General features: G+C 40.5%; 1 protein-coding gene across 1 annotated transcript in view; it reads right to left on the bottom strand.

Annotated features, from left to right (window-relative positions):
- Positions 1 to 17,511, bottom strand: part of FBXL17 (F-box and leucine rich repeat protein 17) — a 991,300-nt gene that overhangs the window by 710,715 nt on the left and 263,074 nt on the right. Inside the window, exons 5-6 of the mRNA XM_077462311.1 lie at positions 2,136 to 2,243; positions 1,912 to 2,042 (exon numbers count right to left, since the gene is read on the bottom strand). Of these exons, the coding sequence (XP_077318437.1) occupies positions 1,912 to 2,042; positions 2,136 to 2,243 (239 nt within the window). The remainder of the gene's footprint in view (positions 1 to 1,911; positions 2,043 to 2,135; positions 2,244 to 17,511) is intronic.

Raw genomic sequence — 17,511 nt, 5'->3', positions numbered from 1 at the left:
ACACACATATGCTTAGTGCAGTTTTTCTTGAAATACTGTACAAATGTATGTAGCAGCAGAGCTGAGCAATTATCATACTGTCAAAATGGGAAAGCATGTCCTTCATGTTGCTAAAACCACAGAGCAACACCCTAGGGTGTGCCTTCAAGGCAAAATGTTGTAGAACTGCTCAGGGAAAAGTTTTGTATTTATATTTCTAAATGTGTTTATATAGTGGGCATACAGCTCACTGACTAAGAATGACACAACGCAGATATTGGGCAAATAAATGGAAAACGAAATGTAATACAATAAGATAAATTCACCAGAGAGACAAAGACATAAAAGGAAAGTGAATGCTTAAACAGCATAGAAACAGCTGCTATGTTTAAGAAAATAAAACACCCTTGGGATATCTCAGGCAAAAACACACTGCACAGTCTCATGCAATGGCAGCAGAACTACAGATGCATTGCTCCAGTTGACATGTTTAATTTAAAATGGTGTCAATCCCTGCTGAGATATGGCCTAGTAAACATACTGTAAAATACAAGACAATCTAGAAAACGTGTCAGAAAATTGTGTCAGTTTTATGTAAGCTGTGGATGGAGAACACAGAAAAAAAAATCTAAAATAAATCTCTATTAAGTAGTTATCAGCTTACTATTTAAAACCATAAATGCATTAGTTCTGTATACATGGAGAAATTAGTAAAATTTGCTTAGAATTAGGTATTAAATGAATTATAATAGTATATACAGTACGCTGTTTTAACTGTTTTAACATAAATGGATAAGCATTTATGTTCTTCAGCTTAATGACCTGTCAGGGCTAGTGATTAGAGTTTGGGCCAAAACTAATTTGGCCTGAACCCAAGAGAATCTGTCATAACGGAGAGCAAGCCACTGGCCCAGTACGCTTCTACTGGGAAATTCCCCACCCCAGAGTCGCACATAACAAAAGGGCATGGATGTTGGGGACATTGACCTAATGTGGCCATGCGGTCATATTTGGCAAAATACTTTAGCCCAGATATGGCCGTATTAAGACAATGATGTAGCCAACATATACCAAAGCTCCCCTTTGGTATATGTGGCCGCAGAAGATCGGACCAGTGGCCTCCTTTTATGTGACAGCTTTGAGTGTGTTTGGGCCAAAATAGGCTTGACCCAGTAAAGCTCATCACCAGTCCGAACCATATGATTTTATCATCATGCTGCAAATGCGGTTCTGAACTTTGGACAGAAAAAAGTAGCACATAAGCAATACGGAAGGCAAACCCCGGAGGAACTTTACAGTACTGGAATACCATGCTAATTATAATATTGGGAACAGTGTGCCTTTTCTTTTTTGATATATTAAATGCATGATTTTGAGTTACAGTTGCCTTTAGATAATATATTCATTATATGAAAGAGCACAAAGTGAGATTTGTCAAGCTTTCAGATGAAGTTAACATGAAACATGTAAAGGAACGAAGCTGTTGCTTACAGTCAGTGCAAGCCTGCTTACTCACTCAAGGTTTTCAAATAAAACAAGAGGGCAGGCCCTAAATTACATAAACTCTTCCCAATATATGCAGTTTCCCCTTTGGTTTTCTGTATTGTTCATGAACAAAACAAAGCCAGAAAATCATACATTTTTAGTTTTCTGGATCATACTATAATACAAGAAATAAACTGTGGCATGGGTAAACGACTTATGAACTAGAAATACAATAGACAAATAGGTGCAGTAGCTAGCACTACAGCTTTGAAGGTTAAATATAACTTTAAATATGTATAACAAAAATTATATAAAAAAAAAAAAAAAATCAAATACATCAAGCTTTTCTAAACTTGCAGTAAAGAACCAGTGTGGAAGGCATACAAATCATAGCTTTTCATTATTGCATGTAAAAAAAATAAAAACAAGTTGGAATACAAAGGCTACCTGTCGTCGATATTTCTATTCAGGCAAAGATTGAGTGATGTGAGATTCTGGCACTTTTTCACTATCTCCACCACCGTCTGATTGTCCAGTTCAGTGATGTTTCGTAAGTCAAGGCTGGAGAGATTTTTAAGCTTAAAAAAAAAAAAAAACAACAACATGTACTTGTTTGTTTGGCTAACAAAGACAAGACAGTATATTATTGGTTTGTAAACTAGTATACTTACACTGGTAAGGTGGATAACCCCATGTGAGGTGACAGAGCAGCCCATGAAACCAACATACTGCAACTCCGGGCAGTGTTCTGCAAAGGCTTCCACAGACCTATTTGTCACCTGAAACACACAGAACACAATAAATACTTAATGGATCATGTAAGCTATAAAGTAAGACAAAAAATAAATAAAAAATAAGTGACCTGCCACATATTATATTGCTAAAACACTCTATCCTTCTTGTAATCAGTATAGTAGGAACAAGATGACTGACATGGTGGGTCCAGAGAAGACAGGAGAAGATACAGTACTTCCATTTAATATTCAGGTAAATGATGGTGTCATTTTCTGCATTACCAATTTATTGCCTACATGGAGGAGAGCCGTTTAGTCTTGCTATGCATTTACTAAACGTATGCAGTTACTTATTGTTCGTCACATAAATCATGGGAGGAAGATGAAGCATGCAGCACGCTAAAAGCATCTAATTTGATAAAAGAGTCTAATTTCCCTCTGTTCCTTTATCACGGGTTTCAAATGTCCCTATTATTTACCTGACATTAGCCAAGCACCACAGCAAATATATCATATCTGGGGGTTTTCAGTAATTTTCTAGCAAAATAAAAAAAAAACATGCTGATTTTGATGTGAAAAATGTCATACTTAGGACTGGAAGAGGATAGGGTATTCCCCCATCCCAGGGAGTGAAGACAGCCTGGTCGAATACTTACCTCTGTCCCCATTCCAGTGAATTTCACTGTGGGGTCCTGCCTGAAGCCACGCAGCCTTTCATCCGAAAGTGCCCCTGCTGTGTCTTTTTCATCACTCTTATTGTGATTTATTCCTATTGGGAATAAATGCTTTTTCTCTCCAAGTGTACTACTTATCTTACAATCTTGCTTTTGGTAAGTACCCCATGTGTGCATATAAAACAGTATATATCTTCATTTATATGCTCACGGTGATGATTATTTTATGTATTAAGTAACTGGTGTTATTTGGAGATGGGAGGCACAAAGTTAAATTACTGTTTACTATTTAAGGAGTGTTTTCATTAACATTACTGCCTGATAAAGGTGTTTGTGTGAGATCTGAAATGTTGCTACTGTTCCTGTCACAGACGCTAACCCTTTTACACTATTAACCGCTTGAGGAGCGCCTCACGCCGATATACGTCGGCAGAATGGCACAGCTGGGCACAAGCACATACAGGTACGTTGCCCTTTAAGTGCCCAGCCATGGGTTGCACGCGATCGGGTCACAGAGCTGAAGAACAAGGAGAGGCAAGTTCATGGACCAGTTGGTCCATGGAATAAAGCATCACTGGATGACTGGGCTCTATTCCAGCTGCCGTGAACCGTGGGACCCGCGGACCCGATCGCCGCCAATGTCCCGCTATCGGGTCACAGAGCTGAAGAACGAGGAGAGGTAAGTGAAAAACAAACCTCTCCTCATGCTTCCTAGTGAGGCTGTCACTGATTGTCTGTTCCCTGTTATAGGGAAAGACGATCAGTGACATCACATGCCAAACCACACCCCCCTACAGTTAAAAAAATAAATAAATACACACTTAACCCCTACACTGCCCCCGGTGGTTAACCCATTCACTGCCAGTGACATTTTTACAGTAATCAGTGCATTTTTAATCGTATTAATGCCAATGGTCCCAAAAATGTGTGACGAGTCTGCTGTGTCGCAGTCACAAAAAAAAAAAAACGCTGATCGCTGCCATTACTAGTAAAGAAAAATTATTAATAAAAAAGCCATAAAACTATCCCCTATTTTGTAGACGCTATAACTTTTGCGCAAACCAATCAAACGCTTATTGTGATTTTTTTTTTACCAAAAATATGTATTAGAATACGTATCGGCCTAAACTGAGGAAAAAAAAGTTTTTTTTTATGTATTTTTGGGGGATATTTATTATAGTAAAAAGTAAAAAATATTGAATTTTTTTCAAAATTGTCGCTCAATTTTTATTTATAGTACAAAAAATAAAAACAGCAGAGGTGATCAAATACCACGAAAAGAAAGCTCTATTTATGGGAAAAAAAAGAACGCCAATTTTGTTTGGGAGCCACGTCGCAAGACCGCACAATTGTCAGTTAAAGCGATGCAGTGTCGAATCGCAAAAAGGCCTTGGTCCTATAGCTGCAAAATGGTCTGGGGCTTAAGTGGTTAAAAAAAAAAAAAAACCCTATAAAAATTGTATAGCTGGTGTTTAGCTTTAAGGTAATTGTAAAGGAAAAAAATAGTATTAAAAAAAACAAAAAAAAAACATGTTATACTTACCTCCTCTGTGCAGTGGTTTTGCACAGAGCAGTCCACATCCTCCTATTCTCAGGTCCCCCGCTGGCGCTCTGGGCTTCTCCCCCTTCCGGAGTGCCCCCATAGCAAGCAGCTTGCTGTGGGGGGCACTTGTGTGTTCTCTCTTCCGAGCTGGCTGTCTGCATCCATAAGTCACAGAGAGCATGGCTCAGCCTCGACCCCTTGCTCCCGCCTCACTGACTCCAGTTGCTGCATCTCAGCCAATCAGGAGGGAGAGACCCAGGAGAGCCTTGGCTCTGGTGCACATTGCTGGATCAAGATTGGGCTTAGGTAAGTGTTAGGGGGCGCTGAGGGGGGAGTGGCACACTCAAGTTTTTTTCACATTCATGCATGTAGGTATAAAACCTTCAGCCTTTACAACCATTTTAAAACCAGTAGTCTGCAGCAGTTATTAATCATTCCTGAATTAGTTCTGATGCCAGATATTTATCTTTAAGGTTACAGGCAATTTTCTGTCCCCTTTGATGCCACCTGGCCCCCAAGTGTTACTTTACCAATGAAAGCAAAGTGAATAAAAATGATAAAAACTGCTAGCAGGTAATGTGACAGCAGGTTTTTTTTTATTGCAGAAGAGACTGTTTATGTCTAAATGCCAGATCCTTTTCTGCTAAATGTACACTAGCTGTGCATGCTCAACTTAACAGTGTACATTCACAGCATGCCTTGGCACAGAGATGGATTAATCCCATGCACATGCATGTATTCTATGTCATCTTGGTCTGACAATCAAGGTGACTGAAGACAATGAATCCAGAAAAGATTAAAGATGTCAGTGCCAGCAAAAAAGCTAGTTAACCTCACAACAATGGATAAGAGACGAGTTTGTCAGGCCGCGTACACACGGGCGGACTGTTCGCCCAACTTTGTCCGCTGAACAGTGTTTGGGCGGACAGTCCGCTCATGTGTGGGCTTTCAGCGGACAGTTTCAGCGGACAGTTTGACGGACAAGGTTTTTCGGAATTTCCGAAAAACTGTCCGCTGAAACCTTGTTTCAGCGAACAGTCCGCTCGTGTGTAGGCTTGTTCGTCAAACAAAGTTGCGCGCATGCTCAGAAAGGATTTTCACGCCGAAAGCTATAATGCAGTGTATAGGACGTCGTATTTTTCGTCCCGTCGTACGTGCCGTTCACGTCATCGCGCACGGTTTCAGCAAACTGTTCGTCCGTCGTGTGTGGCCATGTCCGTCCATGCTAAGTTTGAGCGGACTGTTTGCCGAAACTGTTTGACGGACAAAGTTGGGCGAACAGTCCGCCCGTGTGTACGCGGCCTCAGACTTTATGTTTGCTTTAAAACCGTGCTGAAAAAAAAAAAAGCTAAAATCCCTTTAAAGGGCTGGTTCACACAAGCATTGCATAGGAATGCAGTGCATGTTCCTGTGCATTTGTCTGCCTGTGCCGCATCGCACAGAAAGTAATGCTTGCACTACTTTTGAAAAATATGCCGCAAAAAACTACACAATACTGTGCACTACGTATGCAATCTGCATTTAGGGTGCCATTAACAATATATGGGCACCGACATCAGATCACAAAGGCAGTGCATTTTGAATGCAGTGCAGGAAACACGTAAGAAATGCACGTTTTCCACACCATGTTCTGGTGTGAAGCTGCCCTAATTCATCAAAATTAGTGGTCATGTAGCATGTTGCATCCCAAATCTTCTACAATGCATTGGCAGAGTCCTTCTTTGAGTGTCCACATACCTGCCTCCAGGGCAGGACTTAGGGTGGTGGAGGCCCCTGGGCTTGAGTCACTTTCGGGCCCTACCTTCTATACATTATCGTATTTATCGGCGTACAACTCGCGCCAGCATATAACATGCACCCCAAGTTTAGGAGGGAATTTTAAGGAAAAAAACTTGCATTTAAATGCCCATCAATACAGCCTGGCAGTGTCATTTGCGGCCTTGTCAGTGTAGCCTTGTCATTTACAGCCTTGCCCCAGTGTCATTTGCAGCCTTGTCATTGCAGTCTTGAAGTTTAAAAATAACGCCTCCAAGATACAGAGTCCTGTGTATCTCGACGGCTCTCGGATCCTCTCTCGACAGCTCTCGGATCCTCTCTCGACGGCTCTCGGATCCTCTCTCGACGGCTCTCGGATCCTCTCTCGACGGCTCTCGGATCCTCTCGCAGTCCCGAGCAGAGCCGAGAGTAGTGCTCGGCTCACAGTCACGCCCAGTCCCTGTGTTATGTCCATCATAGGTCGGGACTGGGTGTGACTGTGAGTGGAGTGCACTTGGCTATGTATCTCGGCGGGGCCCCCTATTGGGCGGGGCCCATGGGCTTGAGCCCAGTCAAGCCCAATGGTAAGTCCTGCCCTGCCTGCCTCAGTGATGAAGACATTTCTATTCTGCCTGAGGAAGGGACCAGTTGGTCTATGGAACAAAGCATCACTGGATCACTGGTCTCTATTCCAGCTGCAGTGATCAAAGTGACAACAGGCTTAGGTTTAGTATAAACTACATTTCTGGTGGGGCAGAGCTGGTAGGGGAAGGTAATCGTTTGGGAGAAAATGGTAAGTTTTAATTATGTTACCTGCTTTAAATACACTGGAGAACTACATTTTTACTTGTGAAATACAACTGACACATGTGCCTAACAGTATTGGGAAGCAACATTTATTAATCTCTGGTCTGCGTTAACCACAGTGATAACCCCACTTGATCTATTGTTAAATTGTCTCCATTATGTCTATATCTGTATCACTTAGATTTGTTTGGCGCTTTGGATTCTAAATATAGTGTTGTGGACATTATCTTGCATAGATGATGGTACACACTGTGCGTGAACTTTGTGCATTAACTGAATCCATAACAGACTGCCAGACTAGCGGAGTTGGCTTGTAATCACTGCACAATGGTTTAATCAATATAACAGAACAGCTACATAACATCCTCATATTGAGCCTCAAGACAGGTTCACATAAGAAATACATTGCTCCATCTCCACACTGAATGCCACTGACATCTTTAAATAAATATAACAGGCACATGAAAGAACATATTGTTTAACAGCATTTAAGCATTTTAGTTATAAAAAAACATTTAAAGAGCTTGTAATAGCTAACAAGTTGTTATTGAGTATACACCTTTCCCTACTAGCAGTAGCCCTCAGAAGAGCAATCCACAGTGGATGGTTGTTCAGAGGATGTTTGACAGGCAGGCAGGTAGAATCCTTTATATTGCTCTATTAAATGAGACGGGGGGGGGGGGTTCTGCACAACAATCTGCAGCATTAAATCGGTGGTATGTATTTGCCCCTGTATGGTTGCCTTTGCAACTTGGGGGGGGAAGGGGGGCAGGTAAAATGCTAGTCACCTTTTTGATTTTACCACCCCAAAACCACCTCCACCCCAGTTTAAACGTGACCTAAAAAAAAAAAAAAAATCCAGGCACATCCTACTAACCAAGCTAACAAAACCACACCCTTATTTATAGCCACACCCACAAATTCACACTTTCATTTTATTTTATGTTCTTTTAGAAAAAAAATATTTATACACTCTCAAGAGGCATGCTTTGAAGGTATAGAAACAAAATAGCCTGGGTGCGACACGACATTCAAAGATTCAGCATGGCAAATTGAGGGTGAGGCTGCATTGCTTCAACAGTGGGTGAAGCTTAAAGGGTAGAGAAAGAGATAAGGTGCACCAATCTAAGAGCAGTATATAAAACAATTTAATGATGCTAACATAAAAGGTGGCCAAAGTGATTACTCACAAATATGAAGTGAGAATCAGGCATGCAAGGTATATGTTAAGGTCCATGTTTGTCTGGTTTGTCCTTCCACTTTCCAGCATCTCCCGACGTACATTCCACACCTGTTGTGCTTCCTGGTTTCCCGAAGATGAACGGCTGACCCTTCGGCAGATCCATCGAGCCTCACGCCCAGGACCCTCTGCACTTCCTGCATTAGACGGCACTCAGCATCTGCAGGCTATACAGGACATCTTGGTGTGTACCTCCATCTGGGCCATCTCCTCCGGATTTTGTTGGGACACCTCCAGTGTTTCTACAGTGGATTCAATCTGTGAACGTGGATCTTTACATATACCTCACATGCCTGATTCTCACTTCATATTTGTGAGTAGACACTTGGCCACCTTTTATTTTAGCATCGTTAAATTGTTTTTATATACTGCACTTAGATTGGGGCACCTTGTCTCTTTCTCCAATTGTCTTTCAGAGTAATTGCTTCTACTCCCAAGGGAGCTGCCGCTGGTGCAATATAATAATTTTGATCAAACCCATATTTCTCCACTGCCAGGACTTATTATATTACTTTTTAAAAAAACATTTTATTATCTAATTTTTGGACTGCTGCTATAATGTATGGTTAGTTTTTGCGCCATTATTTCCCTTTTCTGTTGGGGCTTCAAGAGAGTGTGAAACTTAAGAGTTTAGGGGGTCAGGGTTAAGAGTTCCGACCTTGAAATCCTGACCCTTTAATTATGTTACCTAATTCTACCCCTGAACTTTGTCCATTTCTTAATCCTAATCCCTGAACTGTGTCCATTATATTATCCTGTTCTTTGAACTGTGTACATTACTTAAACCTAACCCCTGAACTGTGTCCATTTCTTAATCCTGATCCCTGAACTGTGTCCATTATATTATCCTGTTCCTTGAACTGTGTCCATTACTTAAACCTGATCTCTAAAAACTGTGCATTACTTAACCTCAACTCCAGAACTCTATAATTACTTAATTCTGACAAATGAGCTTCAGGAGTCAGGATTAAGTAACACAGAGAGAGTTCAGAGGTAAGGATTAAGAGTTCACAAATTATTTACTCACTCGGATTGTGGCTTGGGTCTGGCTTCAAACTGGTGCCAACAAAATGCTGAAGTCATGATACATGCACCTCATATTTAAAGTGTATATGACCCCATGAACAATAAAATTATACAATGCAGAGCTCCATTAGTTTCCTTTTAAAAAAAACTTTTTTTTCTTTCATTTTTATCTGGTGATCCTGCCATTAATACACCTCCTGTGCTAGCATGACAACGCTCAATCACTGTACTGTATCTATAGAGGGGCAAAATTGTGACCTTAGGACAAGAAAATTTAGGACTACAGAAAACGTTTCCCTTTTCTCGTCTCATACTTCACCTTGCCAAATTCCATCTAATGCTGATGCTTCAGTTTCAGGTAGACTTATTCTTCAATGCAGTACTCAAAGCAAGGCAATAACAGTTTAAGTACCTTGCCAATTTAGTACTTATTGTTGAACAGCAACTAGCAATATAAGAAGTAAACATCAAGCTGCTTGTCTCGTCTTTGACGGATCTGTGGTACCCATTAGAAAGCAAATAAACCATTTTTTTGCTAGGTAATAGAGACAAACTGGAGAGAACATCATAAAAACAAAAGCATCATCAACATGGCAAATGACAGTGAGCAGAATTTATGGTTATACATCTAAAGAGCAATAATGAGCAAAACCATATTACAAAGGTTGTTTTTATTCCAGAAGAAAATGGTCACGCATATTGCCAATTACACCACAGATGTATTAAACACTTGACGTCTACGCTGGAATATTTGAGCATGCATAAATTTGTAACATTAGTAAGCCATAAGTGGTTTGAACAGAAATATACCTCCCTAATTAGGATGTTACTTTAAAACAGTAATGAGGGAAAGCTGTTAAGGCACTTGTGGACACTGTTCTACTTCAAGAGGCCTTTATTACAGCCCCATCTCCTTGCTACTGATTCCCTGGGTGAGTGTTCTGCTCCATTTCTTTTGTGCTTCACTGCTTGAATATTTTGTACTAACGCACTAAACATGTGTCTTGTAGTGCATGGCAACTATGTAATGCTGCATTTGTACTCAGAGTGAATGCAACAATAAATAAATAAAACCAGTAAACATGTTTTTTTTTTCTATTATAGCACCACATGGACACATGACAGGCCAGGGAGACAGGGCCCCCCAGTAACGACAGTTCAGTTCAGTTCGAGGAGATAAAGTGAAATGTACTTTTCAGCTTTTTCGTCAATTTAGAACAGAGCCAAAAGCGCTTTTTCAGCCCCTGGTAAAATAACTGCAGCGTTTCCTCTTAACAAAATTCCACTTTAGTTTTAGAGAAACAACATTCTCTAAGGTTTAGTTTACTCCTGCGGTCAGGGAGTAAAAAACAGGCAACTAAGCCATGTTTTTACCACCCTCCGAACAGCCACTGTAACCTGCAAAACAAACCAGACAGGGCTGTACACATGCTGTAGAAAAATGTATGCCTCCTCTCATGTGCAGTATCGCAGCCTGAATGCGGACTCATTCAAATTAATGGGGCTGATCCGCAATGTTTACAGGGTTAAAACAGTGGGCAAGCAGACAACATATCGCCTCCCAATCGCCCGTCAAATACCCTCCTGAAAGTAATCCAACGTGGATAGTTTTTCATAGGGATGGCAAGGGCTGCCACATGTGTAAACAAGCCCTAAGATGCATTAAAATTCAGACATGCAGCACAATTGTGTGGCTTTTGTCTTTCCTGTGCATGTCAGTGAGGGCTGATGGGAATAGTCTATGTAGTTTCACTTCAGCCCAAAATGTACAATTCCCGGTAACATTTACAAGGGGTACAGAGGTTACAGGGTTCACCCCAACCTCGGCCCAGGAGGTAACAAAGAAAGGGTCAGTACAGCCGTAAAGCCTGCAACTTTAAAAGCTAGTTGCCAGTGGAATTTGAATATTTCTAACCACACAGGTTTACAGTTTAGATGCTATGAAAAGGCTACACTAACTAGTGGTGGTATATAGAGTGAACACAGATGTGTATATACACTTGAAACTATGGTCATTTGGAACACCTCAAAATAGAGTTCCACCCAAAAATGGAACTTCCACTTTGAGTTATTGTGACCCCCACATTTAGCATATCATTTTTTGGAGGGGAGCGGATACCCAGTTTTTATGGGCACCCAGCTCCCACTTCCTCCAGGGGCTCCATGGCGCAGGAAGGAAGTTCACCTCTGCCCCCTCCCTCCCCTGCAAACTTCTGGGACATGTCACAGGTCCCAGAAGATTGCCCGACCATTCACAGTGTGCAGCGTGACTTGAGCATGCACAGTGAGTGCCGAGCTGTGAAGCCACAGCCGGGCGCCCCCAGTTAGAATGTTGGCACCTCAGAAAGGACAAGTGTCTGATTTTTAAAAGTCAGCAGCTACACTTTTTGCAGCTGCAGACTTTTAAATGGGTGGAATGCCGCTTTAAGCTAGAATAGAAGTGCTTCAAAGTTCCATGATCTACAAAGCACCCCAAACCAAGAAAAAAAATATAGGGGCCCAAGTATAATTACGTCCATTTTATTTTTGTAAATATCACCTCAAGGCAGTTACGACGAGAGGTTTTTCTCTGTCTCTCTCTCTCTCTTTTTTTTTTCAATAAAGGTAAAAAGTACAAAAATAGAGCCTGGGCATACCCCAACTCAAGGTAACACAGTAACAAATACATAAAACAAAAACAGTTTAGTAAAATGTGCTATCAGATTTAAAGTGATTGTAAGCGCAGAAGGTTTTTCATCCTAATGCATTCTATGCATTAAGATAAAAAAAGTCTTCTGTGTGTACCAGCCCCTCTCAGCTCCCCTAATACTTACCTGAGGTCCCTCTAGATCCAGCGAGATTGAAGGATTGTCTCGCTGCCTGGAACTTACCTCCTCATTGGCTGAGACAGCAGCGCAGCACCACTGGCTTCCGCTGCTGTCAAAGTCAGTCAGCCAATGAGGAGAAAAAGGGGGTCGGGATGCAGCTCCTTGTCTGAATGGACACGGGGAGCTGCGGCTTTGCAGAAGTGCCCTATAGCAAGCAGCTTGCTGTGAGTGACATTAACTGGAGGGAGAGCCAGGAGCACTGAAGAGGGACTCCAGAAGAGGAGGATCTGGGCGGCTCTGTGTAAAACTATTCCACAGAGCAGGGAAGTATAACTTTGTTATTTTAACTAAAAAAAAAATCACTAAAGTAAAACTAAAGGCAAAACTTTTGTTTTTTTGTTTTGTTTTGGATAGAGGGAGGAGGAATTAGTAAACCCATCAGGGTGTCCGTGCCCCCATTAGGAAGATTCGCCCTCTCTATTTGTCTTGTTTACCATCCAATTTTTTAGTGGGGACACTATTTATGGTGACCGAACACGGGGTGAGGAGTCTTGCCTACAGTTATAATTTAATATACTCTGTATGGATTCCGACTTAGAATGCAATTTTCTGCAAAGTACAACTTTAGTAACGGCTGTGAAATGAATGGGGAGTGACGTCAATCATAGGCTTACCATGGAGCTTCCGTTGTTGGACATGTCCTCTGTACCCGCCTCCACAGAGAAGCCGCAGCTGGCAGCTCATTGCGGGATCGGATTTAATAGGCTGCAAAAAAGGTATGTATACAGATTTTTTTTTACAGGGCTAGATAGGTTAGTGTTCGATCGTGGATATCTCTAGATGCAGGGATTTTAGTGTTAGGGTGGACTTCTACTTTAACAAAAATGGATAATGATCACCTGGCACTTGCCTCTAGACCTTTTGGGCTATTAAGGTAAGCTCAGTTTTTAAATCATCATTGGACAAGCATACCCATAGATGTCAGCACTATTCAATAAGATCTGGTGACTACTACAAGGCTATGGTCTACAAACACTTTTTACTAAATATAATTTTGAAAAATAAGTAAATATAGTAAAATGAAATCTTAACCACTCAAATGTGAATTTTCCTTTGCAGGAAGGGAAATTAAAATACCAAATATGACCCCTTGTCAACAAGGTTATAGACATTTACAACTAATCACATTATAACAAGTCCATTAGCGTTCATTGTGAAATCTGTAATAATTTCATTGCTTGTTCGACCTTCACTGACTTACACTCACAGCAGCTTGCTTGATGTTGGTTTTGCTTCGCAAGTGTATTAGTGGCTGATGAGAAAAGATTTATAAGTCACGGCCTAAACTATTGTGAATAAGAAAGATGTTGGCACAAACTTAGCGGTCAGGAAATTAAGCATTTGTCATAAAGGTCTACAGTTACTTATGTATGGCTAAACTATATGCCAATAATTTATTTCACTATTTTGTACAAGAGCTGTAGTCTTTCACTTTATTAATATTCCACAGGTAAATATCAAATTAAAATGTAATAAAACGCACATTACATAAATATTGGAGGCCACAAAAAGTCTTTAGCAAACTGCAGTTTAATTTTTCTCAAATCGAAATTAATTACAATATATGTCTGCAATTTTTTCATGACCGTTGTTTGGCTTACTGTAGAGAACTCCAACTAGTTACGAAATTAAATCTGATAAAACTAGTGTCAATTTGAAGTTCAAACTGCCATAAACCTATGAATGATGATGGATATACACCACCGCTCAAAGGCAGGTCCTGGGAACTCAGAGATAATTGCTCCAGGTGAAGGGATCCGGGTGCAAGCCACAGCATGCAGATCATGTGGATAATGACAGAACTCTGGGCGGCCGCACTCCAATGCTAAAACTATGCTTTATTCAAATATTATTTAGGACACAGCAAATTACATCACAGCGAAAGATGCCAACTCACGTGTTTCGCACTAAGGCTAGTTTCATTATTGCTATGGAAGAAAGTAGTTGATCCTACTGGTTGATATAAATGGATGGATCACAGGAATCACTGGTCAATATTATAAATTCTTTGGCAGGTATAACAGTAAACTTCAAGTATAGCTAAAGGAAAAACGTATATATACACAGTAGCTGATTTATGACCCAATAAGCAAGCGGCAAGCAGTGGTGATAAAGAAAATTGCATTGTCATTTTTTTTTATGGGAATTCACTGCAAAAGCTATGCAGGGGAACCTTAGAGGGGCCAGGCTGAGGACATTTCATGCAGTAAGTAGAACATATTATATAGAGGTCGACCGATATATCGGCCGGCCGATATATCGGCCGATATTTGCCGTTTTTTAAATAATCGGCATCGGCCGATTTGTGCTGATAAAAAGCCGATTTAGAACTACAGCGGGACTTAGACTGACTTCTATACAGAAGTCATTTCAAAGTTGACTGAGTCGTCTTAGCAACACTTTCCTCCACTCTGGGCAGGCTGCCAAGAAAAGAACAGAATGATACAATGTTTACACTTGAATGAATGAAGTCATCTCAGTGTGTAGAAGTTCTCAGTTTAACCATTTAAAGACTAAATCTTTTCTGACACTTGTTGCTTACAAGTAAAAATCCTGTATTTTCTGCCAGAAAATCACTTAGACCCCCCCAAAAATTATATATATTTTTTTAGCAGAGATCCTAGGGAATAAAATAGCGGTTGTTGCAATATTTTATGTCACACGGCATTTGCACAGAGGTCTTTCAAATGCATTTTTTTGGGAAAAAAATACACCATTTAAAAAATAAAAATAAAATAAAAACAGTAGTTAGCCCATTTTTTTTTTGTCCAAAAGTTTTGACTACCTGTTTTTATTTAATATATATATATATATATATATATATATTTTTTATATAGATCATACATACAAGTAAACTGATTGGAGGTTTGTTTTGTTTAATAAATGTTTAAGTGTAAGAAATTTTCTGTATCACGTATGAAGGCCGCTTTCACACTGGAGCGGGCAGGCGTTGATGGTAAAACGCAAGTTTTAGCGGCTCTTTACCATCATTTTAGCGGTGCTATTTGGCACCATTAGGCACTTTACAGGCGCTATTTTTAGCCCAAAAGCGCCTTAAAACGCCCCAGTGGGAAAGGTGTGTTAGATCAAGGGGGATTAAAAATAAATAAAATAAAATCGGCCTAACATATCGGCCCAAAAAAATCGGCATCATATATCGGCTATCGGCCGCCATGATTTCTAAATATCGGCATCGGCCAGAGAAAAACCCATATCGGTCGACCTCTAATATTATACACAGTTAAAGTGTTTGTTACCCCCAACAGATCATATTACTGATATGTGGCTGCTGTACCAAGTACTTTTATGAAAAAGTATCCTGTTCTCTTTGTATTGCTTTATTGATGTATGAAATCCCTGGTGTTTCTGCCAGTCACTCTGCTTTCCTTTAAAAAAAAAAAAAAAAGACCACACTAAGCAGGAGAGCACACCATGGTCAATTCTTTAGCTGTGCTGGGAACTTGGTGTGCTCTGCTCCAATGATCAGACTTTACCTGACACCCGCCCCCGCACAGCCTTTCACTTGGAAGCTCAGTGTACTGTTCCTTCTTCTCCTCTCAGCTCTTATGCAGCTGAGAACAAAATTAACATAGAAAATATGATAAGGGGAAAAAAGGTATTTATATATCTAATATATATAGGTAATATACACATGTGTTTTGCCTTTCATTAATATTTTAAACTGAATGGGTTGTTTTACAAAGTGATCGTTTACAATCACTTTAAATTTTTAACTTGACCAAAATGTTTCCTATCGTGTAATTTAGATTCCATTATAAGAATGTATGCTTTTGTATATCTCTGCTGGTTTTAGGCTTCTTATCAGAATTTGATCTGGTTTATGAAAAAAAAAAAAAAAAAAAAAGCCAAGACACACGCCCCAGTTGCAAAAAATAAAATAAAAAATAGGTCCCAATTATTTTTTAAGCAGAATTTATGCATAGCAACTGTTATTGTTCAGGTATTGACCTGAAAACTTCTTCAGTGGGAAAGGGGTCTAATAGTACCATATATACACATACAAACATAATGTTGCTAATTCTGTGTCTTTAACCACTTGCCACCAAATGATGGCTGGGCAGTGTGGCTCTTGTTCTGAGTGGACGTCATAGGAGGGCCTCCCAGAATAAACGCTCTTGCATGCCCAAGGAGGCGTGCAGCGATTGCAGCCGCGCTGTGTTGCTATGACATGGCGCGACCCTGATCTGTGTAAAGAGCCATGGTTCTTTAAACATGTGATCAGTTGTGTCCAATCACAGCTGGTCACATGTAAACACAGAGATGCCAATAATCGGCGCTCCTCGCCTCACAATGACAGAGAGTGAGGAGATGAGAGCCAATCAATCAGTGGCACCTCCTCACACAGGACAGCTATATATGTAATCAGGACACAGATCATCAGTGCCCTGGTTATAATTAGTGCCCACCAGTGGCAGCAATGATTGCCCACCACTGCCACAATCAATGCCAACCAGTGCCCACAATTGCCACCAATCTGCACACACAAGTGCTAGCAATCAATGCCCACAAGTGCCAGCAACCAGTGGCCATTAGTGATGCCAGTCAGTGCTGGCTATCCATGCCCACCAGTGCTGCCTATCTGTGCCCAGTGCCACCAATCAGTGCCGCCTATCAGTGCTCATCAGTGCCACATATCAGTGCCCATAAGTGCAGCATATGCGTGCCTCATCAGTGCCACCTAATCAATGCTCATAAATGGCACCTCATCAGTGCCCATCAATGATACCTCATCAGCGCCCATCAATGAAGGAGAAAAATTACTCATTTACAAAATTTACTGAGAGAAACGAAGAAGAAAAAATGTTGTTTTCAAAATGTTTTTTTTTTTTTTTTTTTTATAAAAACCCAGGAGTAATTAAATACCACCAAAAGAAAGCGCTATTTGTGTGAAGAAAACAATAACAATTTCACATGGTTACAGTATAGCATGAGGAAGCAATTGTCATTCAGCGTGTGACAGAGGTGAAAGCTGAAAAATGGCCTGGGCAGGAAAGGGGTGTAAGTGCCCTGTATTGAGGTGGTTAACCACTACAATACAGGGCACTTTCGCCCCCTTCCTTCCCAGCCCAATTTTCAGCTTTCATCGCTCTAGTGCTTTCAGTGACAATTGGGCGGTCATGCTACACTGTACCCAAATGAAATTTTTATCATTTTGTTCGCACAAATAGAGCTTTATTTTGGTGTTGTTTATTCACGACTCCGTTTTTTTATTTTTTGCGATATAAGCGCAAAAAAAGCGGAAATTTGGAAAAAAGACAATATTTTCTTTTTTCTATTTTAAAAGAAATCCAATAAAATCAAATTTTGTCATAAATTTAAGCCAAAATGTATTCTGCTACATGTTTTTGGTAAAAAAAATTCCGTTAAGTGTATAATAATT

The sequence above is a fragment of the Lithobates pipiens genome, unplaced genomic scaffold (genome assembly GCF_037356315.1).
Source record: "Lithobates pipiens isolate NorthernLeopardFrog02 unplaced genomic scaffold, aLitPip1_a1.2 Scaffold_3, whole genome shotgun sequence".
NCBI lineage: Eukaryota > Metazoa > Chordata > Amphibia > Anura > Ranidae > Lithobates > Lithobates pipiens.
Note: the sequence above shows the minus strand (reverse complement) of the source record. Positions and strands in the feature narration are given on the sequence as shown.